The 26847-nt window shown below is 45.1% G+C and overlaps 2 protein-coding genes across 2 annotated transcripts in view; one reads left to right on the forward strand and one right to left on the reverse strand.

Moving 5' to 3' along the window:
- LOC139386089 (component of oligomeric golgi complex 6) overlaps positions 1 to 17791 on the reverse strand; it is a 153676-nt gene extending 135885 nt beyond the window's left edge. The window contains exons 1-4 of the mRNA XM_071131510.1: positions 17608 to 17791; positions 16864 to 17007; positions 13870 to 13941; positions 12515 to 12573 (exon numbers count right to left, since the gene is read on the reverse strand). Coding sequence (XP_070987611.1) covers positions 12515 to 12573; positions 13870 to 13941; positions 16864 to 17007; positions 17608 to 17742 — 410 coding nt within the window. The 5' untranslated portion in view covers positions 17743 to 17791. The remainder of the gene's footprint in view (positions 1 to 12514; positions 12574 to 13869; positions 13942 to 16863; positions 17008 to 17607) is intronic.
- Positions 17792 to 26069: 8278 nt separating this feature from the next.
- The window catches only part of LOC139386049 (LHFPL tetraspan subfamily member 6 protein), a 182702-nt gene continuing 181924 nt past the window's right edge, over positions 26070 to 26847 (forward strand). The window contains exon 1 of the mRNA XM_071131463.1: positions 26070 to 26377. The gene's annotated coding sequence lies outside the window, so the exon portion shown is untranslated. The remainder of the gene's footprint in view (positions 26378 to 26847) is intronic.

The following is a 26847-nucleotide window of genomic DNA, read 5'->3' on the forward strand; positions in this document are numbered from 1 at the left end:
AGCTAACACAACGTGCCATTGGAACACAGGAGTGATGGTTTCTGATAATGGGCCTATGTACGCCTATGTAGATATTCCATTTTAAAAATCTGCAGTTTTCAGCTACAATAGTCATTTACAACATTAACAATGTCTAGACTGTATTTCTGATCAATTTGATGTTATTTTAAAATGGACAGAAAATGTGCTTTTCTTTCAAAAACAAGGACATTTCTAACTGGCCACAAACTTTTGAACGGTAGTGTATCCCTATACATACAGTATCTACCTCCATCACTCCAGTATCTACCTCCATCACTCTAGTATCTACCTCCATCACTCCAGAATCCCTATACATACAGTATCTACCTCCATCACTCCAGTATCCCTACACATACAGTATCTACCTCCATCACTCCAGTATCTACCTCCATCACTCTAGTATCTACCTCCATCACTCCAGAATCCCTATACATACAGTATCTACCTCCATCACTCCAGTATCCCTACACATACAGTATCTACCTCCATCACTCTAGTATCTACCTCCATCACTCCAGAATCCCTATACATACAGTATCTACCTCCATCACTCTAGTATCTACCTTCATCACTCCAGAATCCCTACACATACAGTATCTACCTCCATCACTCCAGTATCTACCTCCATCACTCCAGTATCTACCTCCATCACTCCAGTATCCCTATACATACAGTATCTACCTCCATCACTCCAGTATCCCTACACATACAGTATCTACCTCCATCACTCCAGTATCCCTACACATACAGTATCTACCTCCATCACTTCAGTATCCCTACACATACAGTATCTACCTCCATCACTCCAGTATCTACCTCCATCACTCCAGTATCTACCTCCATCACTCCAGTATCCCTATACATACCGTATCTACCTCCATCACTCCAGTATCTACCTCCATCACTCCAGAATCCCTATACATACAGTATCTACCTCCATCACTCCAGAATCCCTATACATACAGTATCTACCTCCATCACTCCAGTATCCCTATACATACAGTATCTACCTCCATCACTCTAGTATCCCTGTACATACAGTATGTAGCTACCTCCATCACTCCAGTATCCCTGTACATTATAAATATGTTATTGGACACTAATTTAGCTTCTTACTTTCTGGCGTTATTCTTATTTCTTATTTTTATTTATTGTTTTTTTATTCTTATTTCTTGTGTTTTTGCTCTACCTTGTTATTTTGTAGTGCCACATTGATAATGATCACTGCTGTGTCGGATTGTGAGTTTGCAAGAAAGGCATCACTGTACTTGTGAATGTGACATTAAAACAAATCTGTGTTGAACGACCAATAAAAACCTTGATTTGAGACAGAATCTCTATGACCCCTGGTCCTCACTGCCACCCATGTTTTATGGGTCATGATAGAACACCATAGTGGTTTATGGCCATTGATTTTGGCTGAGTTGGTCTGGGAGCTTGTGGATGATAATGTGACAGAATGGATCAGCTGCGTGTCTTGACTGATGGAGTGGAGTGGAGTGGAGGGAGGGAGGGAGGGAGGGAGGGAGGGAGGGAGGGAGGGAGGGAGGGAGGGAGGGAGGGAGGGAGGGAGGGAGGGAGGGTTGAGACGAGAGAGAGGACTGGCAGGTAGCCAAGCAGTTAAGAGCATTGGGCCAGTAACCGAAAAGGTCACTGGACTGAATCCCCGAGCAGACTAGGTGAACAATCTGTCGATGTGCCCTTGACCAAGGCACTTAACCCTAATTGCTCCTGTATGTTGCTCTAGATAAGAGCATCTGATCAATGTAAAATGACTGCTCTTGCTCCTGTGGTAGACTGTACACTCTCAGAGGATCAGTGTGTGTGTGTGTGTGTGTGTGTGTGTGTGTGTGTGTGTGTGTGTGTGTGTAAATTGTTGGCAAAAGGTAACAGCGACAGCTGTGATGTACAGTTGGCCATTCCTCGCTTCACTAGCACAATCCCCTCGACTAGAAGGTGACACACAGGGAGAGAGGAGTGATGGAGCAACAACAACAAAAACAGCAGAGAGAAACCCAGGTGAGAAAAGGTCATAGCCTGGTCCCAGATCTGTTGTCTCCTCCTATAGCCTGGTCACAGATCTGTTGTCTCCTTCTGTAGCCTGGTCCCAGATCTGTTGTCTCCTTCTGTAGCCTGGTCCCAGATCTGTTGTCTCTCTACTTCTATAGCCTGGTCCCAGATCTGTTGTCTCTCTACTTCTATAGCCTGGTCCCACATCTTTTGGCTCCTATAGCCTGGTCCCAGATCTGTTGTCTCCTATAGCCTGGTCCCAGATCTGTTGTCTCCTATAGCCTGGTCCCAGATCTGTTGTCTCCTATAGCCTGGTCCCAGATCTGTTGTCTCCTTCTGTAGCCTGGTCCCAGATCTGTTGTCTCCTTCTATAGCCTGGTCCCAGATCTGTTGTCTCCTTCTATAGCCTGGTCCCAGATCTGTTGTCTCCTTCTATAGCCTGGTCCCAGATCTGTTGTCTCCTTCTATAGCCTGGTCCCAGATCTGTTGTCTCCTCCTATAGCCTGGTCCCAGATCTGTTGTCTCCTCCTATAGCCTGGTCCCAGATCTGTTGTCTCCTCCTATAGCCTGGTCCCAGATCTGTTGTCTCCTCCTATAGCCTGGTCCCAGATCTGTTGTCTCCTTCTGTAGCCTGGTCCCAGATCTGTCGACTCCTATAGCCTGGTCCCAGATCTGTTGTCTCCTTCTATAGCCTGATCCCAGATCTGTTGTCTTCTTCTATAGCCTGGTCCCAGATCTGTTGTCTCCTTCTATAGCCTGGTCCCAGATCTGTTGTCTCCTTCTATAGCCTGGTCCCAGATCTGTTGTCTCCTCCTATAGCCTGGTCCCAGATCTGTTGTCTCCTCCTATAGCCTGGTCCCAGATCTGTTGTCTCCTTCTATAGCCTGATCCCAGATCTGTTGTCTCCTTCTATAGCCTGGTCCCAGATCTGTTGTCTCCTCCTATAGCCTGGTCCCAGATCTGTTGTCTCCTATAGCCTGGTCCCAGATCTGTTGTCTCCTATAGCCTGGTCCCAGATCTGTTGTCTCCTATAGCCTGGTCCCAGATCTGTTGTCTCCTATAGCCTGGTCCCAGACCTGTTGTCTCCTATAGCCTGGTCCCAGATCTGTTTGTGCTCTTGCCAACTCCATTGCTCATTGTAAAAGCCCTACATGTTTGGCATGATAGCACAAACACATTGGAAGATTGGTAACAAGTTAGAGAAGGAGAAATTCCAGAGTTTTGACACAGGTACAGCCGACTAGCGCTACTTAACGTTAAAAGGAACATTTTAAGAAATGTTTTACCTAAAAAAAATTGTTGTCGAGATCACGTTATGAAACGTGTAGGACTGTAGTTGTTCGGTAGTTCAAAAGCTAGTGGCTTCAGAAATTATTCATTCAGTTCAACGTGTTCACTACGCGATCTGGACAACGATTTTTCAGGTAAAAATATAAATATATATATATATATATATATATATATATATGTTTGAAACGGATCTTTAACGTTAGTTAGCGCTAGTCGGCTATAAACTCTGGAATTTCTTCTTCTCTAGCTTGTTACCAACACATGCAGTCAGAGCCCGCCTGATTTCCTGCCATTCTACACATTTTGCCATGGGGCATAGGAGACACTGTTGCAGTTTTAAAGCTAGTTTTCTGCAATTCTACACATTTTGCCATGGGTGGAGAGAAATGTTTGTCGTTTTTAATATGATATCTGAGTAAGAGTGACTTACAACATCAATGGGGGGCCCCCCGGTCGGTAATTCCACCATGATTACTACAAGTTTAGATAGCTGGGTTACTACAAATTTAGATAGCTGGGTAGACTAACTTACCAATCTAAACCAACATGAGGACATAGGCTAATTGAGTGACTGCAGGTGACTGGCATGAAGAGGAGACAAACTGCTGGTGCACAACCACATTACACCTTGTGTATTCTAGGGCTGGGCAATATATCGGATTCATTTGATTAATTCAAATGTATGTTTTAGCACCATGTCTGTATCGCAAGAATCTGGGGTTTTATTTTTTGTTCATTTTTACGAGTGTTTAGGAGTGTCTTTTTGGTCTCGCCTCCTCCTGTGCTGTGTGACACCAAGCCCCGCCCTCCTCCTGTGCTGTGTGACACCAAACCCCCCCTCCTCCTGTGCTACGTAACACCAAGCCCCTCCTCCTCCTGTGCTGTGCGACACCAAGCCCCCCCTCCTCCTGTGCTATGTGACACCAAGCCCCTCCTCCTCCTGTGCTACGTAACACCATGCCCCCTCCCTCCTCCTGTGCTGTGTGACACCAAGCCCCTCCTCCTCCTGTGCTGTTTGACACCAAGCCCCTCCTCCTCCTGTGCTGTTTGACACCAAGCCCCTCCTCCTCCTGTGCTGTGTGACACCAAGCCCCTCCTCCTGTGCTACGTAACACCAAGCCCCTCCCTCCTCCTGTGCTGTGTGACACCAAGCCCCTCCTCCTCCTGTGCTGTGTGACACCAAGCCCCCCTCCTCCTGTGCTGTGTGACACCAAGCCCCGCCCTCCTCCTGTGCTGTGTGACACCAAGCCCCCCCTCCTCCTGTGCTACGTAACACCAAGCCCCTTCCTCCTCCTGTGCTGTGTGACACCAAGCCCCCTCCTCCTCCTGTGCTACGTAACACCAAGCCCCGCCCTCCTCCTGTGCTGTGTGACACCAAGCCCCCCCTCCTCCTGTGCTGTGTGACACCAAGCCCCGCCCTCCTCCTGTGCTGTTTGACACCAAGCCCCTCCTCCTCCTGTGCTACGTAACACCAAGACCCTTCCTCCTCCTGTGCTGTGTGACACCAAGCCCCTCCTCCTCCTGTGCTACGTAACACCAAGCCCCTCCCTCCTCCTGTGCTGTGTGACACCAAGCCCCTCCCTCCCCTCCCTCCTGCCACTCACAATAAAGATAACAGATAACTTCTCTGACAACAAGCGGTTTAAACCCGCATATTTGCATTTGCGGTTTGGTCCGACAGAATCAGTCATATGGAGACTGAAACACATTGAGAGACATTGTTTGACTGTAATAGGAGGATAATATAACCTCCTCTAACGATCCCCTTTTTATGTCTCCGCTCCCAAAATGTAGAACAGAGCAGACCTTAGCAAAACGAGAATATCAACGAACATGCTGTGGGAAAATTAACGTTACGTTTCTGTCGCGCGTGGCATCACGGTACCATTTCACCCACCGATTTATGTGCTCAGCGGGTCTAGTCTGTGTTCAATAAATTTAGCGATGGGCATAACATTTTAAAAAAAGACGCATTTATATAAGGAGACGACAACTCGTTTCTCATTCCGAGAAATAAGCATCATCTTATTAGACCACTGGATTTCAACAACTATGAACAGGCTGTGTTGTTGCTGTGTCTTATAGTTGTGGAAGGCTTATATTTAGCCCGGGTATACATTTACAAGCCCTGAATTCATTAGATTATCCCTGACGCTGAAATGCAGTGTATTGGCCTTTAAATTGTACAACAATGATTATTCAGAAAAATGTTTCAAACATTATTATTATTATTATTATTATTTTAAAGGGTTCCCTACTCCAACTAACCTCCTGAATTCCCCCTCCTTTAACCAGTGTAGTAACAATGACTAAGGTTACATACACACAATAATGTGATTATTGTGGATAGTCAGATTAAATTTAATAGTTCATTTTAAAACGTTTACACTCTTTGCAAGAAGAACGATTAACCCTAATAATTCTGTTTGCACGGACACCTCTGAAATCAGGCCACCTGATGGGACTTGGATAAATGCAGAAAATCACCAAATCAAAATAAATGTTCTACCACAGCGACCATGTTATTTCTGGGAAGCATATTTTATTCTGAGTTCAGACGTATAAAGTTTGGATGTGAAAACTACTTTGAGACTCATTCGGTTGTTCCGAACTCACTTCCCTTAAAGCTGATCCAATACGCCGGGCGGAACTCTGATCCAATACGCCGGGCGGAACTCTGATCCAATACGCCGGGCGGAACTCTGATCCAATACGCAGCCGGAACTCTGATCCAATACGCCGGGCGGAACTCTGATCCAATACGCCGGGCGGAACTCTGATCCAATACGCCGGGCGGAACTCTGATCCAATACGCCGGGCGGAACTCTGATCCAATACGCCGGGCGGAACTCTGATCCAATACGCCGGGCGGAACTCTGATCCAATACGCAGCCGGAACTCTGATTAAGGGGTTCTCATGTCCTAATAATTTAAAAGATTTCTCAGAGAACCTGTTGTTTTAATTGCCGTGTGCTCACTTAGATTTTGACCGTACGCCGACCGTAGATTTTGACCGTACGCCGTACGCCGATTAAGATGATCAGAGTATGACTAATGCAATACTCAGGGGTAGGGAACTACTATTCTCTATCCCAATGGTAGGGAACTACTATTCTCTATCCCAGGGGTAGGGAACTACTATTCTCTATTCCAGGGGTAGGGAACTACTATTCTCTATCCCAGGGGTAGGGAACTACTATTCTCTATCCCAGGGGTAGGGAACTACTATTCTCTATTCCAGGGGTAGGGAACTACTATTCTCTATCCCAGGGGTAGGGAACTACTATTCTCTATCCCAGGGGTAGGGAACTACTATTCTCTATCCCAGGGGTAGGGAACTACTATTCTCTATCCCAGGGGTAGGGAACTACTATTCTCTATTCCAGGGGTAGGGAACTACTATTCTCTATCCCAGGGGTAGGGAACTACTATTCTCTATTCCAGGGGTAGGGAACTACTATTCTCTATCCCAGGGGTAGGGAACTACTATTCTCTATCCCAGGGGTAGGGAACTACTATTCTCTATTCCAGGGGTAGGGAACTACTATTCTCTATTCCAGGGGTAGGGAACTACTATTCTCTATTCCAGGGGAACTACTATTCTCTATTCCAGGGGAACTACTATTCTCTATCCCAGGGGAACTACTATTCTCTATTCCAGGGGAACTACTATTCTCTATCCCAGGGGAACTACTATTCTCTATCCCAGGGGTAGGGAACTACTATTCTCTATCCCAGGGGTAGGGAACTACTATTCTCTATCCCAGGGGTAGGGAACTACTATTCTCTATCCCAGGGGTAGGGAACTACTATTCTCTATTCCAGGGGTAGGGAACTACTATTCTCTATTCCAGGGGTAGGGAACTACTATTCTCTATTCCAGGGGTAGGGAACTACTATTCTCTATTCCAGGGGAACTACTATTCTCTATCCCAGTGGAACTACTATTCTCTATTCCAGGGGAACTACTATTCTCTATTCCAGGGGAACTACTATTCTCTATCCCAGGGGTAGGGAACTACTATTCTCTATCCCAGGGGTAGGGAACTACTATTCTCTATTCCAGGGGAACTACTATTCTCTATTCCAGGGGAACTACTATTCTCTATTCCAGGGGTAGGGAACTACTATTCTCTATCCCGGGGGAACTACTATTCTCTATCCCAGGGGAACTACTATTCTCTATCCCAGGGGAACTACTATTCTCTATTCCAGGGGTAGGGAACTACTATTCTCTATCCCAGGGGTAGGGAACTACTATTCTCTATTCCAGGGGTAGGGAACTACTATTCTCTATTCCAGGGGTAGGGAACTACTATTCTCTATTCCAGGGGTAGGGAACTACTATTCTCTATCCCAGGGGAACTACTATTCTCTATTCCAGGGGAACTACTATTCTCTATTCCAGGGGAACTACTATTCTCTATTCCAGGGGTAGGGAACTACTATTCTCTATTCCAGGGGTAGGGAACTACTATTCTCTATCCCAGGGGTAGGGAACTACTATTCTCTATTCCAGGGGAACTACTATTCTCTATTCCAGGGGAACTACTATTCTCTATTCCAGGGGTAGGGAACTACTATTCTCTATTCCAGGGGTAGGGAACTACTATTCTCTATTCCAGGGGTAGGGGTAACTACTATTCTCTATTCCAGGGGTAGGGAACTACTATTCTCTATTCCAGGGGTAGGGAACTACTATTCTCTATTCCAGGGGTAGGGAACTACTATTCTCTATTCCAGGGGTAGGGAACTACTATTCTCTATTCCAGGGGTAGGGAACTACTATTCTCTATTCCAGGGGTAGGGAACTACTATTCTCTATCCCAGGGGTAGGGAACTACTATTCTCTATCCCAGGGGTAGGGAACTACTATTCTCTATCCCAGGGGTAGGGAACTACTATTCTCTATTCCAGGGGTAGGGAACTACTATTCTCTATCCCAGGGGTAGGGAACTACTATTCTCTATTCCAGGGGTAGGGAACTACTATTCTCTATCCCAGGGGTAGGGAACTACTATTCTCTATCCCAGGGGTAGGGAACTACTATTCTCTATCCCAGGGGTAGGGAACCAGGGGTAGGGAACTACTATTCTCTATTCCAGGGGTAGGGAACTACTATTCTCTATTCCAGGGGAACTACTATTCTCTATTCCAGGGGAACTACTATTCTCTATTCCAGGGGAACTACTATTCTCTATCCCAGGGGAACTACTATTCTCTATCCCAGGGGAACTACTATTCTCTATCCCAGGGGTAGGGAACTACTATTCTCTATCCCAGGGGTAGGGAACTACTATTCTCTATCCCAGGGGTAGGGAACTACTATTCTCTATTCCAGGGGTAGGGAACTACTATTCTCTATTCCAGGGGTAGGGAACTACTATTCTCTATTCCAGGGGTAGGGAACTACTATTCTCTATTCCAGGGGTAGGGAACTACTATTCTCTATTCCAGGGGAACTACTATTCTCTATCCCAGTGGAACTACTATTCTCTATTCCAGGGGAACTACTATTCTCTATTCCAGGGGAACTACTATTCTCTATCCCAGGGGTAGGGAACTACTATTCTCTATCCCAGGGGAACTACTAGGGGTAACTACTATTCTCTATTCCAGGGGAACTACTATTCTCTATTCCAGGGGAACTACTATTCTCTATTCCAGGGGTAGGGAACTACTATTCTCTATCCCGGGGGAACTACTATTCTCTATCCCAGGGGAACTACTATTCTCTATCCCAGGGGAACTACTATTCTCTATTCCAGGGGTAGGGAACTACTATTCTCTATCCCAGGGGTAGGGAACTACTATTCTCTATTCCAGGGGTAGGGAACTACTATTCTCTATTCCAGGGGTAGGGAACTACTATTCTCTATCCCAGGGGAACTACTATTCTCTATCCCAGGGGAACTACTATTCTCTATTCCAGGGGAACTACTATTCTCTATTCCAGGGGAACTACTATTCTCTATTCCAGGGGTAGGGAACTACTATTCTCTATTCCAGGGGTAGGGAACTACTATTCTCTATCCCAGGGGTAGGGAACTACTATTCTCTATTCCAGGGGAACTACTATTCTCTATTCCAGGGGAACTACTATTCTCTATTCCAGGGGTAGGGAACTACTATTCTCTATTCCAGGGGTAGGGAACTACTATTCTCTATTCCAGGGGTAGGGAACTACTATTCTCTATTCCAGGGGTAGGGAACTACTATTCTCTATTCCAGGGGTAGGGAACTACTATTCTCTATTCCAGGGGTAGGGAACTACTATTCTCTATTCCAGGGGTAGGGAACTACTATTCTCTATTCCAGGGGTAGGGAACTACTATTCTCTATCCCAGGGGTAGGGAACTACTATTCTCTATCCCAGGGGTAGGGAACTACTATTCTCTATCCCAGGGGTAGGGAACTACTATTCTCTATCCCAGGGGTAGGGAACTACTATTCTCTATTCCAGGGGTAGGGAACTACTATTCTCTATTCCAGGGGTAGGGAACTACTATTCTCTATCCCAGGGGTAGGGAACTACTATTCTCTATTCCAGGGGTAGGGAACTACTATTCTCTATCCCAGGGGTAGGGAACTACTATTCTCTATCCCAGGGGTAGGGAACTACTATTCTCTATCCCAGGGGTAGGGAACTACTATTCTCTATTCCAGGGGAACTACTATTCTCTATTCCAGGGGTAGGGAACTACTATTCTCTATTCCAGGGGTAGGGAACTACTATTCTCTATTCCAGGGGAACTACTATTCTCTATCCCAGGGGAACTACTATTCTCTATTCCAGGGGTAGGGAACTACTATTCTCTATCCCAGGGGTAGGGAACTACTATTCTCTATTCCAGGGGTAGGGAACTACTATTCTCTATTCCAGGGGTAGGGAACTACTATTCTCTATTCCAGGGGTAGGGAACTACTATTCTCTATCCCAGGGGAACTACTATTCTCTATTCCAGGGGAACTACTATTCTCTATTCCAGGGGAACTACTATTCTCTATTCCAGGGGTAGGGAACTACTATTCTCTATTCCAGGGGTAGGGAACTACTATTCTCTATCCCAGGGGTAGGGAACCAGGGGTAGGGAACTACTATTCTCTATTCCAGGGGAACTACTATTCTCTATTCCAGGGGAACTACTATTCTCTATTCCAGGGGTAGGGAACTACTATTCTCTATTCCAGGGGTAGGGAACTACTATTCTCTATTCCAGGGGTAGGGAACTACTATTCTCTATTCCAGGGGTAGGGAACTACTATTCTCTATTCCAGGGGTAGGGAACTACTATTCTCTATTCCAGGGGTAGGGAACTACTATTCTCTATTCCAGGGGTAGGGAACTACTATTCTCTATTCCAGGGGTAGGGCACTACTATTCTCTATTCCAGGGGTAGGGAACTACTATTCTCTATCCCAGGGGAACTACTATTCTCTATTCCAGGGGTAGGGAACTACTATTCTCTATTCCAGGGGAACTACTATTCTCTATTCCAGGGGTAGGGAACTACTATTCTCTATTCCAGGGGTAGGGAACTACTATTCTCTATCCCAGGGGTAGGGAACTACTATTCTCTATTCCAGGGGAACTACTATTCTCTATTCCAGGGGTAGGGAACTACTATTCTCTATTCCAGGGGTAGGGAACTACTATTCTCTATCCCAGGGGTAGGGAACTACTACTATAGATTTTGACTGTACACCGATTAAGATGAGCAGAGGTGTTTACATGACTAATGCCATACTCAGCCTTCTGCCATAACCAGTTTCATATCCAAGTACTACTGTCCATGTAAACATACTCAATGTAACGGTAATAACATTGTGTCGTCATCAGCACAGCATTCTTCCTAAGGACAAATTTATGAAGAAGTACAAGTATCCTGATCAAAATCGAATCAGATGTTAATTGGTCACAAGTTTAGCAGATGTTATTGCGGGTGTAGCGAAATGCAAATGTATTTTTAGGTTCCCCTTTCTGCAAAATCTGTGTCACCATCGACCCAAGAAGGCATCTTTCTTAACTAATGGCGCGAGACCAAGAGTTCAGATCCCACCAGTTAAAAGGTTGGTTCCCAGAGCGCGAGGTCAGGGTTCAGATCCCACCAGTTAAGATGTTGGTTTCCAAGGTTACTCACTTCTCTCCCTCAGGGTTCAGATCCCACCAGTTAAGATGTTGGTTTCCAAGGTTACTCACTTCTCCCCCTCAGGGTTCAGATCCCACCAGTTAAGATGTTGGTTTCCAAGGTTACTCACTTCTCTCCCTCAGGGTTCAGATCCCACCAGTTAAGATGTTGGTTTCCAAGGTTACTCACTTCTCCCCCTCAGGGTTCAGATCCCACCAGTTAAGATGTTGGTTTCCAAGGTTACTCACTTCTCTCCCTCAGGGTTCAGATCCCACCAGTTAAGATGTTGGTTTCCAAGGTTACTCACTTCTCTCCCTCAGGGTTCAGATCCCACCAATTAAGATGTTGGTTTCCAAGGTTACTCACTTCTCCCCCTCAGGGTTCAGATCCCACCAGTTAAGACGTTGGTTTCCAAGGTTACTCACTTCTCTCCCTCAGGGTTCAGATCCCACCAGTTAAGACGTTGGTTTCCAAGGTTACTCACTTCTCCCCCTCAGGGTTCAGATCCCACCAGTTAAGACGTTGGTTTCCAAGGTTACTCACTTCTCTCCCTCAGGGTTCAGATCCCACCAGTTAAGACGTTGGTTTCCAAGGTTACTCACTTCTCTCCCTCAGGGTTCAGATCCCACCAGTTAAGATGTTGGTTTCCAGAGCGCGAGGTCAGGGTTCAGATCCAACCAGTTAAGATGTTGGTTTCCAAGGTTACTCACTTCTCCCCCTCAGGGTTCAGATCCCACCAGTTAAGATGTTGGTTTCCAAGGTTACTCACTTCTCCCCCTCAGGGTTCAGATCCCACCAGTTAAGATGTTGGTTTCCAAGGTTACTCACTTCTCTCCCTCAGGGTTCAGATCCCACCAATTAAGATGTTAGTTTCCAAGGTTACTCACTTCTCTCCCTCAGGGTTCAGATCCCACCAGTTAAGATGTTAGTTTCCAAGGTTACTCACTTCTCTCCCTCAGGGTTCAGATCCCACCAGTTAAGATGTTGGTTTCCAAGGTTACTCACTTCTCTCCCTCAGGGTTCAGATCCCACCAGTTAAGACGTTGGTTTCCAAGGTTACTCACTTCTCCCCCTGTAGCTTGTTGGTCTTCCCGATCAGGTCCTGGGTCTGATCCTTGGCTGCCTGTTGAAACACACAGAGACACATTAGCAATTAAAAGTTCTTCACAGTCACCTCGGCCGAAAGAAATGAACGAAATACAACAGTAGTTCTTTAGGCTGAAAAAATAATGCATGTGTCAAGGGGCCCGGGTTAAAAGTAGTTCACTATATAGGGAATAGGGAGCTATTAGAGACGCAGGCTGTTTGTCTGTTTTGAAAGTGATTTACAGTAGCTAGATACCTTCAATCTGCTGGTCATCTCTTAACAGGTGATTTACAGTAGTTAGATACCTTCAATCTGCTGGTCATCTCTTAACAGGTGATTTACAGTAGCTAGATACCTTCAATCTGCTGGTCATCGCTTAACAACAGGTGATTTACAGTAGTTAGCTTGATATTTATTTTAATTTAACTAGGCAAGTCAGTTAATAAGAACAAATTCTTATTTTACAATGAAGGCCTACCCCGGGCCAAACCCTAACCCGGACAACGCTGGGCCTATTGTGCGCCAAGACTCCCAATCAAGGCCGGTTGCGATACAGCCTGGAATCGAACCAGGGCCTGTAGTGACGCCTCTAGCACTGAGGTGCAGTGCCTTACACTGTTGCGCCACTCGGGAGGCACCTTCAATCAGATGAAGTTGTCCCCCTTGTGCAGTTTGTACCGGTTTCCTCCAGCATCTTCACAAGGTCCTTTGCTGTTGTTCTGGGATTGATTTGCACCAAAGTATGTTCATCTCTAGGACACAGAATGTGTCTCCTTCCTGAGCGGAATGACTGCTGCGTGGTCACATGGTGTTTATACTTGTGTACTATTGTTCGTACAGATGAACGTGGTACCTTCAGGCATTTGGAAATTGCTCCCAAGGATGAACCAGACTTGTGGAGGTCTACACATTTTTTTCTGAGGTCTTGGCTGATTTCTTTTGATTTTCCCATTCAAGGTAGGCCTTGAAATACATCCACAGGTACACCTCCAATTGTCTCCTTATTGACTCAAATGATGTCAATTAGCCTATCAGAAGCTTCTAAAGCCATGACATCATTTTCTGGAATTTTCCAAGCTGTTTAAAGGCACAGTCAACTTAGTGTATATAAACTTCTGACCCACTGGAATTGTGATACAGTGAATTATAAGTGAAATAATCTGTCTGTAAACAATTGTTGGAGAAATGACTTGTGTCTTGTACAAAGTAGATGTCCTAACCGACTTAGCCAAAACTATAGTTTGTTAACAAGAAATTTGTGGAGTGGATGAAAAACAAGTTTTAATGACGCCAACCTAAGTGTATGTAAACTTCCGACTTCAACTGTACTACCTTCAATCTGCTGGTCATCTCTTCACAACAGGTGCTCATGGCCTGGACGTCCTCGTGCACACTCTCAAGCTCCTAGGAGGAAGCAAATACATGTCCAAAACAAAACATGTCAAAGCCATTCAATCAGTCTGCAAAGGTTATCAGGGCTTCTTGAATTTAACAAGCAAGTAGCAAAATAACTATTTGTATTACACTGTACCAGTGTCGTAGTACTCGAGTCCAGGACTCTCTGACTCAAGTCTGATTTTCACAACTTGTGACTCGACCATTGGTGATTCGGACTAGTGACTTGTATTTGCACTTGAACTGGATATAAAAAGGGGTATTTATGAGTGTGCTCTATTATCACCCTGCAGCCTACTAATGCAGGCTCTATTATCACCCTGCAGCCTACTAAAAGATGGAACTGATGATAAGCAGAATATTAGCAGCGAGGGTTCTGTTCTCTAGCAGTGGGAAGGCCGCACCACACCCCGGCATACATAAGCTGGTGAGCTGCCATGATCGTGGGCCGGCAGGCTCCGCCTCCAGTCATAGGCTACACATTACGCAGAGTCATTCTCGTTTTGCTATTGAAAACAACACTAGTGTTGAGTTTAATAGTAAACAACAGTCTAGCTCCCACAGCCAGTTCTGACAGGTCTCCCTTTAGTTTTCACTCTGCGACAACAACAACACAAATGTATCAGTGCGCAATTACAAAAAAAACAGTAACAGAGACAGATGTACAGTGCCTTGCAAAAGTATTCGGCCCCCTTGAACTTTGCGACCTTTTGCCACATTTCAGGCTTCAAACATAAAGATATAAAACTGTATTTTTTTGTGAAGAATCAACAACAAGTGGGACACAATCATGAAGTGGAACGATATTTATTGGATATTTCAAACTTTAACAAATCGAAAAACGGAAAAAATTGGGCGTGCAAAATTATTCAGCCCCCTTAAGTTAATACTTTGTAGCGCCACCTTTTGCTGCGATTACAGCTGTAAGTCGCTTGGGGTATGTCTCTATCAGTTTTGCACATCGAGAGACTGACATTTTTTCCCATTCCTCCTTGCAAAACAGCTCGAGCTCAGTGAAGTTGGATGGAGAGCATTTGTGAACAGCAGTTTTCAGTTCTTTCCACAGATTCTCGATTGGATTCAGGTCTGGACTTTGACTTGGCCATTCTAACACCTGGATACGTTTATTTTTGAACCATTCCATTGTAGATTTTGCTTTATGTTTTGGATCATTGTCTTGTTGGAAGACAAATCTCCGTCCCAGTCTCAGGTCTTTTGCAGACTCCATCAGGTTTTCTTCCAGAATGGTCCTGTATTTGGCTCCATCCATCTTCCCATCAATTTTAACCATCTTCCCTGTCCCTGCTGAAGAAAAGCAGGCCCAAACCATGATGCTGCCACCACCATGTTTGACAGTGGGGATGGTGTGTTCAGCTGTGTTGCTTTTACGCCAAACATAACGTTTTGCATTGTTGCCAAAAAGTTCAATTTTGGTTTCATCTGACCAGAGCACCTTCTTCCACATGTTTGGTGTCCCAGGTGGCTTGTGGCAAACTTTATACAACACTTTTTATGGATATCTTTAAGAAATGGCTTTCTTCTTGCCACTCTTCCATAAAGGCCAGATTTGTGCAATATACTGATTGTTGTCCTATGGACAGAGTCTCCCACCTCAGCTCCCACCTCAGCTGTAGATCTCGGCAGTTCATCCAGAGTGATCATGGGCCTCTTGGCTGCATCTCTGATCAGTCTTCTCCTTGTATGAGCTGAAAGTTTAGAGGGACGGCCAGGTCTTGGTAGATTTGCAGTGGTCTGATACTCCTTCCATTTCAATATTATCGCTTGCACAGTGCTCCTTGGGATGTTTAAAGCTTGGGAAATCTTTTTGTATCCAAATCCGGCTTTAAACTTCTTCACAACAGTATCTCGGACCTGCCTGGTGTGTTCCTTGTTCTTCATGATGCTCTCTGCGCTTTTAACGGACCTCTGAGACTATCACAGTGCAGGTGCATTTATACGGAGACTTGATTACACACAGGTGGATTGTATTTATCATCATTAGTCATTTAGGTCAACATTGGATCATTCAGAGATCCTCACTGAACTTCTGGAGAGAGTTTGCTGCACTGAAAGTAAAGGGGCTGAATAATTTTGCACGCCCAATTTTTCAGTTTTTGATTTGTTAAAAAGTTTGAAATATCCAATAAATGTCGTTCCACTTCATGATTGTGTCCCACTTGTTGTTGATTCTTCACAAAAAAATACAGTTTTATATCTTTATGTTTGAAGCCTGAAATGTGGCAAAAGGTCACAAAGTTCAAGGGGGCCAAATACTTTCGCAAGGCACTGTACCATTCATTTATGTCGTAAGTAGTGAAACACAGATATTGAGTAGAACACGTGAAGTGGTGATGAATAGTAAATTACTTGTTTACATTTTTACAAGAGTTGGAGATATACTGTCATCTGATGGCTACTAGAAACATCAGATGACAGTATATCTCCAACTCTTATAAAAATTGCATAATAAGACCTACCATAAATTAACGGATTCGTGACTCGGACTCGATCATCAGCCATAGGGACTCGTGACTCAAGCACAGGGGACTTCGAACTCAACTAGAGGTTTAGTGACTCGACTACAACACTGTACTAGCTAGCTAGCGTGAACTGAAATGCAATGGAATTAACCCTTTTTAAAAACGCCACCGAAAATTACACTTCCAGGTTGTTGTTGTTTTTTTAAATGGCGGCTAACACAACTTACGCCAACATCTCAGTTTGGTCGCTAACTTTATTTCGAATTTCAAAGGACCGATCTAATATCAACTAAATTGCGTAATTTGAAGAGATGAATAAAGTCAGATTTAGCTGATTTAGCCATGCACATATTACTATCTGATTTCACATGAAGTACAACAAAGTGCTTTAAAGGCATATGCATTCAGTCCCCCCTGTAGTCTAAAGTTGAGTTAAACTTTAACTAGCTACCTCGTTGACATCTTTAAATATCCTGGCAAACTCTTCGTTGATGTTCAGGCTCCGTCTCTCAATGTCTCCCCGCAGGTTCCTGCGGGTCCGAAGACTGTTCTCTGTGAAGAACACCGACAGAGCCTTCAGAGCTTCCAACATCTCCTACAATACAATACAAGAGGGATGGTTATCATTGCGACGTTGGCTAACACTGGATCAACTGAAGTTGGCAAATAAATTACACGCCGTTTCTACTACAAAATGTAGTTGCGCTCGCCAGTTTGTAGTCCTTAAAAACTGAAATGAGTTAGCCATGGCTCGTTGATTAAAGCCTATGGAGAAATGAATAGGTTTTTCTGGAGGGTTTTTGGATAAATACTGTAAATAAGGTCTATGCGATAATAAGTCATAACATTTATGAATTACAAAGCTTTAATGTTCTTGTTTTGACTACATAAATACTTCCAAATTCACGTCAGTCGACGAACAAAACGAATACGTTTTTACCACAGACCTTATTTTAGTCGTTCATAAAGAGCCATGGCGGAGTTAGCCCCCGTTGGTGCTTATACAAAGACGTCAATACTAATGCTCTCTTTTGAACAATTAGGAATGAAATATCAAATGAAATACAGAAATCAATTAGCTACTAAGGTTAGCTTGCTAGATAGAAGATCACAAGTGCTACATATGCGTTCCTCCTAGCTAGCGGTGAGACTTGACCAGTCATTTTCATCAACGAAGGACTCGACTTGGTCTTACCTTGTCATTATCTAGCCTGGTCTCTAGAATTTTATTGAGTTTCCTAGACAGTGGGTTATTCTGCTGACAAGGCACATTGCCACTGTTTTGAATTAAAGCGGTTTCAGTTGACATTTCGACTTTATTCTCTGACATTGTAAACAATCTTCTCCACGTCAAACCAGGAAGATGTTTGGTGCGTCGGCAATAAATGTCCGGGTAGATACATAGAACACAAAGGCAAAATGAGTCCTGCTTTGTGTAGTACATTCCTTATAATTACCAGTAGTATATTTTATTATTCGATTACAGAGTAACAATTTATGTTGTGTGCATGAACCCCTTACAAATTATATAATTAATATTGGTTATATAGTATGGCGGTCATAAAGAGCATCAAGGTAAACAAAGAAAACACATGGGATTACTTTTTAAAAAATAGACAGTCACACAGTCACAGCTTTTATTAAATTACATTGTAGAGGAATTGGATTGTGTCCTGCTCTGTGTTCACTCTAGACCTCTCAGAGGGAAACAGAGTTATGACTTTCAGTGGTCTCTCTCTCTCTCTCTCTCTCTGTCTCTCTCTCTCTCTCTCTCTCTCTGTCTCTCTCTCTCTGTCTCTCTCTGTCTCTCTCTCTCTCTCTCTGTCTCTCTCTCTCTCTCTCTCTCTCTCTCTCTCTCTCTGTCTCTCTCTGTCTCTCTCTCTCTCTCTCTGTCTCTCTCTCTCTCTCTCTCTGTCTCTCTCTCTCTCTGTCTCTTTCTCTCTCTCTCTCTCTCTCGCTCTCTCTCTCTCTCTCTCTCTCTCTCGCTCTCTCTCTCTCTCTCTCTCTGTCTCTCTCTCTCTGTCTCTCTCTCACTCTTACTCTGTCTCTCTCTCTCTCTCTCTCTCTCTCTCTCTCTCTCTCTCTCTCTCTCTCATTATTTTATTTTTTTTGTAATTTAGCAGACGCTCTTACCCAGAGCGACCTACAGTGAGTGCATTCATCTTAAGACCGCTAAATGGGACAACCACATATCAATTGCAGAGAAAGCTAAATTTTCCTCAATAGTGTTGCCATCAGTAGAGTCGGGGGAGGGGGAGGCTGGTTCAGGTTTAATTCATTCATTCTAAAAATAATAATGGGGGGGGGGGGGGGGGGGGGGGGGGGTTGAGGAGAGGTGGAGAATTATTTAAGATACTGTTTGAAGAGGTAGGGTTTCAGATGTTTTTAGAAGATGGGCAGGGACTCAGGGGGGAGCTGATTTTGGGAGAGAAGAGCAAAGATTGTGGCGGCGCATGGCCATCCGGGGAGGGGCTGAGTGGTTAGGGTTGTAGGAAAGGGAGACAAAAAAGGAAACACAGTAGTGATCAGAGACCTGGAGGGGGTTACAGTGAAATGAGTAGGAGAACAGAGACCTGGAGGGGGATCACAGTGAGATAAGTAGGAGAACAGAGACCTGGAGGGGGGTTACAGTGAAATGAGTAGGAGAACAGAGACCTGGAGGGGGGTTACAGTGAAATGAGTAGCAGAAAAAAGGCGTGGAGGGGGGTCACAGTGAAATGAGTAGGAGAACAGAGACCTGGAGGGGGGTTACAGTGAAATGAGTAGGAGAACAGAGACCTGGAGGGGGGTTACAGTGAAATGAGTAGGAGAACAGAGACCTGGAGGGGGGTTACAGTGAGATGAGTAGGAGAACAGAGACCTGGAGGGGGGTTACAGGGAAATGAGTAGGAGAACAGAGACATGGAGGGGGGTTACAGTGAAATGAGTAGGAGAACAGAGACCTGGAGGGGGGTTACAGTGAAATGAGTAGGAGAACAGAGACATGGAGGGGGGTTACAGTGAGATAAGTAGGAGAACAGAGACGTGGAGGGGGGTTACAGTGAAATGAGTAGGAGAACAGCCTCTTGTAAAGAAGAGGTCATGCGTATTGCCTGTCTTGTGTGTTGGAGGGGTTTACAGTGAGATTAGTAGGAGAACAGAGACCTGGAGGGGGATCACAGTGAGATTAGTAGGAGAACAGAGACATGGAGGGGGGTTACAGTGAGATAAGTAGGAGAACAGAGACGTGGAGGGGGGGTTGGGGGTTACAGTGAGATAAGTAGGAGAACAGCCTCTAGTAAATATGAGGTTATGCGTATTGCCTGCCTTGTGAGTTGGAGGGGGTTTACAGGGAGATTAGTAGGAGAACAGAGACCTGGAGGGGGGGTTACAGTGAGATTAGTAGGAGAACAGAGACCTGGAGTGGGGTTACAGTGAGATTAGTAGGAGAACAGAGACATGGAGGGGGGTTACAGTGAGATTAGTAGGAGAACAGAGACCTGGAGGGGGATCACAGTGAGATAAGTAGGAGAACAGAGACCTGGAGGGGGGTTACAGTGAAATGAGTAGGAGAACAGAGACCTGGAGGGGGGTTACAGTGAAATGAGTAGGAGAACAGAGACCTGGAGGGGGGTTACAGTGAAATGAGTAGGAGAAAAAAGGCGTGGAGGGGGGTTACAGTGAAATGAGTAGGAGAACAGAGACCTGGAGGGGGGTTACAGTGAAATGAGTAGGAGAACAGAGACCTGGAGGGGGGTTACAGTGAAATGAGTAGGAGAACAGAGACCTGGAGGGGGGTTACAGTGAGATGAGTAGGAGAACAGAGACCTGGAGGGGGGTTACAGTGAAATGAGTAGGAGAACAGAGACATGGAGGGGGGTTACAGTGAAATGAGTAGGAGAACAGAGACCTGGAGGGGGGTTACAGTGAAATGAGTAGGAGAACAGAGACATGGAGGGGGGTTACAGTGAGATAAGTAGGAGAACAGAGACGTGGAGGGGGGGTTGGGGGTTACAGTGAGATAAGTAGGAGAACAGCCTCTAGTAAATATGAGGTTATGCGTATTGCCTGCCTTGTGAGTTGGAGCGGGTTTACAGGGAGATTAGTAGGAGAACAGAGACCTGGAGGGGGGGTTACAGTGAGATTAGTAGGAGAACAGAGACCTGGAGTGGGGTTACAGTGAGATTAGTAGGAGAACAGAGACATGGAGGGGGGTTACAGTGAGATTAGTAGGAGAACAGAGACCTGGAGGGGGATCACAGTGAGATAAGTAGGAGAACAGAGACCTGGAGGGGGGTTACAGTGAAATGAGTAGGAGAACAGAGACCTGGAGGGGGGTTACAGTGAAATGAGTAGGAGAAAAAAGGCGTGGAGGGGGGTTACAGTGAAATGAGTAGGAGAACAGAGACCTGGAGGGGGGTTACAGTGAAATGAGTAGGAGAACAGAGACCTGGAGGGGGGTTACAGTGAAATGAGTAGGAGAACAGAGACCTGGAGGGGGGTTACAGTGAGATGAGTAGGAGAACAGAGACCTGGAGGGGGGTTACAGTGAAATGAGTAGGAGAACAGAGACATGGAGGGGGGTTACAGTGAAATGAGTAGGAGAACAGAGACCTGGAGGGGAGTTACAGTGAAATGAGTAGGAGAACAGAGACATGGAGGGGGGTTACAGTGAGATAAGTAGGAGAACAGAGACGTGGAGGGGGGTTACAGTGAAATGAGTAGGAGAACAGCCTCTTGTAAAGAAGAGGTCATGCGTATTGCCTGTCTTGTGTGTTGGAGGGGTTTACAGTGAGATTAGTAGGAGAACAGAGACCTGGAGGGGGATCACAGTGAGATGAGTAGGAGAACAGAGACATGGAGGGGGGTTACAGTGAGATAAGTAGGAGAACAGAGACGTGGAGGGGGGGTTGGGGGTTACAGTGAGATAAGTAGGAGAACAGCCTCTAGTAAAGATGAGGTTATGCGTATTGCCTGCCTTGTGAGTTGGAGGGGGGTTACAGTGAGATTAGTAGGAGAACAGAGACCTGGAGGGGGGGTTACAGTGAGATTAGTAGGAGAACAGAGACCTGGAGTGGGGTTACAGTGAGATTAGTAGGAGAACAGAGACATGGAGGGGGGTTACAGTGAGATTAGTAGGAGAACAGAGACCTGGAGGGGGATCACAGTGAGATTAGTAGGATAACAGAGACCTGGAGGGGGATCACAGTGAGATTAGTAGGAGAACAGAGACCTGGAGGGGGGTTACAGTGAAATGAGTAGGAGAACAGAGACATGGAGGGGGGTTACAGTGAGATAAGTAGGAGAACAGAGACCTGGAGGTGGATCACAGTGAGATTAGTAGGAGAACAGAGACCTGGAGGGGGATCACAGTGAGATTAGTAGGAGAACAGAGACCTGGAGGGGGGTTACAGTGAAATGAGTAGGAGAACAGCCTCTTGTAAAGATGAGGTCATGCGTATTGCCTGTCTTGTGTGTTGGAGGGGTTTACAGTGAGATTAGTAGGAGAACAGAGACCTGGAGGGGGGTTACAGTGAAATGAGTAGGAGAACAGCCTCTTGTAAAGATGAGGTCATGCGTATTGCCTGTCTTGTGTGTTGGAGGGGTTTACAGTGAGATTAGTAGGAGAACAGAGACCTGGAGGGGGATCACAGTGAGATTAGTAGGAGAACAGAGACATGGAGGGGGGTTACAGTGAGATAAGTAGGAGAACAGAGACGTGGAGGGGGGGTGGGGGTTACAGTGAGATAAGTAGGAGAACAGCCTCTAGTAAAGATGAGGTTATGCGTATTGCCTGCCTTGTGAGTTGGAGGGGGGTTACAGTGAGATTAGTAGGAGAACAGAGACCTGGAAGGGGTTACAGTGCGATTAGTAGGAGAACAGAGACCTGGGGGGGGGGGGGGGGTTACAGTGAGATAAGTAGGAGATCAAAGACCTGGAGGGGGTTACAGTGAGATTAGTAGGAGAACAGCCTCTAGTAAAGATGAGGTCATGCGTATTGCCTGCCTTGTGAGTTGGAGGGGGGTAGAAAGGGGGAGGTGAAAAGAGGCAGGGAGGGGAAAGAGAGAGTTGGAAAGAAGGGCACCTGGTGGGCGATAGACGACAATAATGTTAAGCTTGTGTGAACAAGTGACAGCGACAGCATGGAATTAAAATGAGGCTATGAACAGGTGAGAGAGGGAGGAGAAATGAGTAGACCTGTGCCACCACCGCGACGACCAGATGCTCACGGACTATGAGAGAAAACGTTGTCAGATGAAGGAAGAGCAGCTGGAGTAGCAGTGTTCTCTGGGGTGATGCATGTCTCCGTCAGGGACAAACAAGTCAAGGGACTGAAGTGCAGCTTAGGCTGAGATGAACTCCGCGTTCTTGACCGCAGATCAGCAGTTCCAAAAGAGACCTAGAATTCCACATGGGTTGTGGGTACAACAGGGTACGACAGGGTACGACAGGGTACAACAGGGTACAACATCAGGGTTCCCCAACTGGTTTTCTGAGCAGAAAATGTACAAATTACAACAACAAAAATGATGATGATTTGAAATGATGACGTTTTAGTCAAATATTATATATGTTTGGGCTTAATTGCGGTCAATTTGCAGTCAACAAATTATTTTTAATAACATTCCGGCTCCCAGACAATCTGCTCAATAATTATTAATTTTTTTAAACGCCCCTGGCTGAAGCTAGTTGATGAACCTACAGGGAGAAGTGAAAACAGATATAAAACACATAGTTGACAAAGCTACAAAAAGAACAAAACAAGTCACAAATTGCACGGCCCCTTGATCCTTGTTGATGTGTCAACAACTAGTCTCAAATTATAAGCAGTTACAGTAGCAGTTCACACTACAAGTAAGCCACTGGGATGACAGGCAGCACTTAAAGTAGATGGTCCTAGCTAGCAAAAAAAAAGACAGTACTAGACCACAACAGATAAAGACAACAAAAAAAATGATACGTATCACTCTAGGAGATATCAGGAGTCCTCTAGCTATAGAATGAAGCACGAAAAAAAATAGAGAGAGATATTGTGTGAATAATTCACAGCCATGTTCTCTCATCTTGGTTTTGTAACTCCACTGGGTTGCTGCATCCTCCCTCTGCCTGATCTCCAGCTTGACACACGCATTTTTCATCAGCATTGTGTCAAATTGGTTGGCCTCTTTTTCAGTGAAACACACACAGGCATTGTTGGAGGCCCATCAGAAGGCATTGCCATAGCCCAGTTCTGATTTAGAAATAAAACGTAAAAAGGAAATCAATGTTGCATTATAATGACATTCAATTCCACAATCTCAAGTTTCTTAAGTGTTTATGTGTGTGTGTGTGTGTGTTTATGTGTGTGTGTGTGTGTGTGTGTTTATGTGTGTGTGTGTGTGTGTGTTTATGTGTGTGTGTGTGTGTGTGTGTGTGTGTTTATGTGTGTGTGTGTGTGTGTGTGTGTGTGTGTGTGTGTGTGTGTGTGTGTGTTTATGTGTGTGTGTGTGTGTGTGTGTGTGTGTGTGTGTGTGTGTGTGTGTGTGTGTGTGTGTGTGTGTGTGTGTGTGTGTGTGTGTGAGAGAGAGAGAGAGCGAGAGAGAGATTAGGAGAGAGAGGTGGGAGGAAAGAGAGAGAGATTGACATTGAAATTGAGAGAGGAAGAGAAAGAGATGAAGAGAGAGAGTGAGGAAGAGGCGGTTAGTGAGAGAGAGAGAGGTAGAGAGAGAGAGAGGGAGAGAGAGAGACAAAGAGAGAGAGAGAGAGAGAGAGAGAGAGAGAGAGAGAGACAGAGAGAGAGAGAGAGAGAGAGAGAGAGAGAGAGGGGGGAGAGATAGAGAGGGAGAGAGAGAGAGAGTGAGGGGAGAGAGAGCGAGAGAGAGATAGAGAGAGAGAGAGAGAGAGAGAGAGAGAGAGTGGGGGGGAGAGAGGAGAGAGAGAGAGAGAGAGTGGGGGGAGAGAGAGAGGGGGGGGGAGAGAGGAGAGAGAGAGAGAGGGGGGGAGAGAGATGAGAGAGAGGAGAGAGAGAGAGAGAGTGGGGGGGAGAGAGAGAGAGAGAGAGAGAGAGAGAGAGAGACAGAGAGAGAGAGGGGGGGAGAGAGGGGGGGGAGAGAGGAGAGAGAGAGAGAGTGGGGGGAGAGAGAGAGAGTGAGGGGAGAGAGAGAGAGAGAGAGAGAGAGAGAGAGAGAGAGAGAGAGAGAGAGAGAGTGGGGCGGTGGGGAGAGAGAGACAGAGAGAGAGAGAGAGAGAGAGAGAGAGAGAGAGAGAGAGAGAGAGAGAGAGACAGAGACAGAGAGACAGAGAGAGAGAGAGAGAGAGAGAGACAGAGAGGAACTTTTGTGAGTGTAATGTTTACACTTATTTTTTGTTTCATTACACTTCAGTTTATTTTCTACCTCATTGCTTTGCCAATGTTAAAATATGTTTCACATGCCAATAAAGCCATTGAATTTAGAGAGAGATGATACAAGTGGACTATAGACAGAGAGGAAGAGACGAAGCGAGAGGATTTACTCCGCCCATCAATTTTGGCCAACAAAAAAATGTAATTGCTAATTTGCTACGTGAGGCTTATTCGATCGAATAGAAGTTTAGTAAAGGTTAGGTTGTTACAAATGCACTCATATAAGTGGACGCACATTGCATTTCAGCAACTTTGAGAGAAAAAAAAAAGACTTTATCTAGGAGTTGTGCCTGTTGTTCACATGCGTATCTTCCCTCTCATCGACAAGAAGGGTTCCTTCCACCTGATCTCCCCTCCTCCCACCTGTCTTTCATCTTTGAGGATTTTTTTTTTAGAGCGGTCACTTGACTATTGTGTCAATATAATAGATAATCTTTGGTATATAGAGCAAAAATAATGACATCTTTATAGGCACTAACAGAGCCTAACTCCGCCATGGCTCGTAGACCAAAGCCTATGGGGCAAGTAATGAACTTTTTGTAGGCTTTTTTGGATAAATTATGAAAATAAGGTCTGTAGTTAACACCGGCTTGGGAGATCTTATACGTTTTGTTCTAATGCGATAATCTTCATCAGTCAACATCCCATTTTGGGAATTTTGAAGCATTTCTCTTAATCAAAACAAGTACAAACTGAATAATGTGCTAACATGTAAATAAATAAAACTACACCTCAGGTTGCATGCCTTTGATGTCTCGCTAACAGGCTTAGTATACCTTGTCAGACGGGACCCAAAGTGTCCTATGGACAACATAATTCAGGAACCTATAAACACGAACACCTTCCAGCTATAGAGATGTGGTTGCAGCATTGAGCAGAACAATATCCCATCCTTACGTTTTTTCTTCAAGCTGGTAAGCAGACCATTTTAAGCATTATATGTGTTTGTTTGTTTTTAACACATAAAGGCGTCATTCTTATTAAAGGATATGTTAACTGACTGATATTATCCTGTGTTAATTAACCTTATTTTAGGCCTTTATTCCAAAATCCCTATTAACTTAGTCTACAGGTATGAATGGCTGAACGAACCACAGGTAAATAATTTCCGCTTTTTAGGACTACACGCTGGCGAGCTCTATGGCCAACGAACTATGGTAGAAAATGCTTCGTCATTTCCGGTTTTTAGAACTACACGCTGGCAGCAGTACTCGGAGCCGCACGGCCGCCCCTGGATGGACGTTGGTGTGATTGATGTTCCCCTCTAGAGCGTGTTTCACAGACTCTCCGCTCACAGCAGTCTGGATGTGTTTCCGCGGCAGCCGTCAGCTCCAACTCCAGCTCTGTCCGCAGCGTTGCTCTTTCACTGCTCACAGCAAGATAACATATTTGGGGATCTCTATTGCCAACTACTACATTGCTCATCAACGCTGAAAGTTACAGCTTTTTTTTTTTTTTACCGATACCATTACCTATTTTGGGGATAATTATTTTGGGATTTTTTTTGTTTGTCGATCTGTGAAGTTAGTTTCAGTTTTCGGTTTTCTCCGCGATTGGGATATTAAGACCAGAAGACTAATCTAACAACCAAGTCGTTCATCATGTAGGCTAAGTTGTCTTTTTCTGTCTTACTTTGTCGTGTATTTGGAAACATTCTTAGACTTGTATATTGTTTATTCTTTACCCGAGTAGAGTTCAGTTTTGTCACACAGGCTTGTCCCCGTCCCCCTCTTCACGTCCTACACGGGCTTCTCTGTGCATTCCACCATACGGGCTCCGGAGTAGTTGACCATACTTGATAAATAGCGTATCAAAGTAATTTTAATAATCTACTAGTCTAGTGCAAATTACATTCGTGTGCGTAAAAATGTAAGGAACAGTTATCGCCTATTCGTGATTATTACGGGTTCTTCACCAGAGCATCATCATCTCGCCAGTATTGCAAACCAATAGGCTGGCTACGTTACACCGGAGACTGTAAACCTAAAATGAATTGGAGACCGTAAACCAAGATTAATAGGCATTTGTGAATGAATTATGGGAGGAATGGAAGGAAGAAGAAAACGATGAATC

This window comes from Oncorhynchus clarkii, chromosome 27 (assembly GCF_045791955.1).
Source record: "Oncorhynchus clarkii lewisi isolate Uvic-CL-2024 chromosome 27, UVic_Ocla_1.0, whole genome shotgun sequence".
Taxonomy (NCBI): Eukaryota; Metazoa; Chordata; class Actinopteri; order Salmoniformes; family Salmonidae; genus Oncorhynchus; species Oncorhynchus clarkii.